The sequence below is a fragment of the Nannobrachium achirus genome, assembly GCF_963921795.1.
Source record: "Nannobrachium achirus genome assembly, chromosome: 12".
Taxonomy (NCBI): Eukaryota; Metazoa; Chordata; class Actinopteri; order Myctophiformes; family Myctophidae; genus Nannobrachium; species Nannobrachium achirus.
Window position 1 is genome coordinate 31,227,174 of NC_137832.1, and position 3,040 is coordinate 31,230,213.

Consider the following 3,040-nt stretch of genomic DNA (forward strand, 5'->3'; position numbering starts at 1 on the left):
GCGTAATTATTGTTACAATATAGTCTTGGAAATTGGGTTAAATATTCTGGAAAAGTTTTGGAAATTCATTGGTAAAAATGTGTGGGAACCCTGTAAAGTCTGCTAGCTCCTTTCGGAAACTCTCCGAAACGTAATGCTATGCAGCTCCGACAAAATGAGTGATTTAAACTCATGATATGAAGAGTGAGGAGCTGCATAGCGGAGGGAGAGGTTTCGAAAGGAGCTAAAAGTCTGCAAAGAATGCTAGGCGAGCGTAGGCTATATGCTGGCCGCATATACAAGTGTAAATGAGCCTGCCTACCTGAGTATTGTTATGCAAAGCAGACAGGTAGGGGATTGAAGTGTTGACCGAGCCGTCGAGCCATCACACAACTTGACAACGTGTGTGCACGCGCGTGTGCGTGCGTGCATGTCGGGCGCGCGTGCGTACAGCTTGATAAGTGTGGGCTCGCCGAGCCCAACCGAGCCCACGGCATCTCACCCCTAGGGTTACTGAGTTTAAGGTTATGATTAGAGTTAGAGGCATATTATTCTTAACAAATTCGGACTAATGAACCTTCGGACTAATGAACCTTCGGACCAATGCCATGGCACCTATATACAGTGATGCTGCCAGTGCGTACTGGATAAATTAAATGGAACAGGGAGTGTTTGTTTTCTATCTAAAGAAGCGGTACATGCGAGGCAGGCGTCCATCCTTGCTGGACAGAGCCGCCTGGATGTGCTCGTAGGAGGGCAGCTCAGTCAGGTCTCCCAGGGCGGCCACAGCAGGCTTGCCATGCAGCATCTTTGTGGTCACTCTCTTGATGTCTCTAGCTGTAACGTTGCTTATGAGGGTACACAGTTCGTGTGGCAGCTTTCTCTTTCCTGTGGAGAGAACCTGGCGCCCCACATCCTCAAAAATAACCGGCTGTGACTCCAGGTTCATCATCAACATGGATTTGAGCTGTGTCTTGGCCCTCTCCAACTCCATCTCTTCTACTGTGCCGGTCATCTGAATGAACTCTCTGGTGATGATTTCCACCATTTCCCGTACCTGTCTGGGGTCAGCGCTGGCGTGGATAAACAACAAGCCACTGTCCTCATAGCTGTGGTGGTAGGCGGTTGCATTGTACATCCAATGATGCCTATTGAGGACGTTGAGGTATAGACGGGTGAACATGCCCTTCCCAGGCCCTCCCGCCGAAAAGGAGCCGCCTCCGCCCATCATCATGTTGAGCACAGCGAACGGGATGAAGTCGTCCTCCAGGAAGGAGCAGCTCTCCATGCCGATCATGATGTGTGCGAGCTCTGGGATGGGGGTGGGGCCAAGGCTTACTTCTGACATGTCCTTTTCCATCTTCATGATGCCTCCAGTGTACTGCGCTACAGAGAGGTCAACGTTGGCGGGCGTGCTGGCTCCCCACACTGGCTTGGCGTCCAGGAGGTACTTCCTGGCACACTTCACCAGCTGCTCGTGCTCGATGCCCACTCCTGCCAGCACCATGCGCTCAGGACAGTAGTAGCTGCTCAGGTAGTTGTGAAGCACTTTCCTGTCGATCTTGTCCACGTTGTCCACGGGGCAAAAGCGTGGCAGACCCACTGTGTTGCCTCGATATGCTGCCGCATGGATCATCTCTGTCAATAAGGGTTCAGGGTCCGGCCTCATGTTCAGGTCCTCAAGCTCAAAGCGTACAGCCATTCTGGTCATTTCAATCTCATCATCCAGGAGGCGAGGCTGCAGAACAGCATCAGACAGAAGGCTGACGACTGTTTCCAGGCCCTTCACTTCGGCTGACACTGCATACATGGTAGTATCTCTGGATGTTTGGCAGTCACATATTCCGCCATGTTTTTCGAGCGTGAGGAGGATCTCATCCTTACTGCCGTATTGGGCTGTGGAGGAAAAGGCAAGTTTCTCTAAGAAGTGTGCAATCCCACTTGGATACTTTGCCTCATACCTGGATCCAGAGTTTACTAAAATTCCAACCGTGCAGAATTGACCAAACTTATCCTGCGATGCTACTTTAAGGCCATTTTCCAGAGTAGTTATCTTTGTCTCGTATTTCTCCTGGCCGTCCACCGATGCAAACACTGGCTTGGGGATGCCAGGCAGGGGCAAGGACAGCGAGATATTGGGGTATCCAGTACCACTGCTGTACCTTCTGTACGCTGCGATGCCAAACCTGTGGAGACGACTCCAGGTTCTACACTTGGACATGTGTGTCGCCATCTTGGCCCCTCTGTCAGTCAATCAGTCAGTACACATTTTTACAGCCTATGAGTTGGTTCCCTTGTCACTGTGACATCACAGGTGATATCACAGGTGACATTGCCTATGTAAAGGTCCATATATGGGTATCCCTTTCATGCCCATATATGAAGATCCCTGATGTCATCGATATATATCACTGGCCAGATGGCAAAGCCATGGCTCATATCTATGTGGCTGGTTCAGATAGGGATCTCCATGTATGGGCATAAAATATATTGTATGTATTATGGATACATATCAGATCTTTGCCTACGTTCTTAGCTAGGCCTCGACCCGACCCGATACGTGTTTTTCCGGAACCGGCGTGAAAGGTTCGGAATCTCCTTATGTGGAGCATACAGAGATCTCCATATACGGGCATAAAAGGGACACAGACATACAGATACAGAGATCTCCATATATAGGCATAACATGGATGCAGACAGACAGATACAGATGCCTGTGTCCATAAATGGACACAGGCAAACAGATGGTCAAAACGGGTCCTATGACAACCTCAAATTCGGCACACGCGTTCCCCGACTCGATACGCGGTTTTCTGGAACCAGCGGAACCAGTCATCAATCCCAGGCCCTAACTGGCCCAAGAGCCTGCTTTACTCTGATTTACACCGTACCTTCCCTGAAAAAGTTAATATTAAATCCATATATGTAGGTCTATATGGATATATCTATCTATAAATGCGACAAATCTCTGTCTGTTTGTTTGTAATCCGCGTATCTCGAGAACCGTTCGTCCCACCGGCTTCAGATTCGGCACACGCGTTCCCCACCGCCGCGCGGAGTG

At 49.8% G+C, this 3,040-nt stretch overlaps 1 protein-coding gene across 1 annotated transcript; it reads right to left on the bottom strand.

The window, feature by feature from the left end:
• Positions 1–658: 658 nt before the first annotated feature.
• Positions 659–2,212, bottom strand: LOC308296214 (mitochondrial-processing peptidase subunit alpha-like; the record flags this gene model as incomplete). Its single annotated transcript, XM_080739386.1, has 1 exon — positions 659–2,212. One exon carries the CDS (start codon positions 2,210–2,212, stop codon positions 659–661), a length of 1,554 nt encoding a protein of 517 aa, XP_080595512.1.
• Positions 2,213–3,040: the final 828 nt, after the last annotated feature.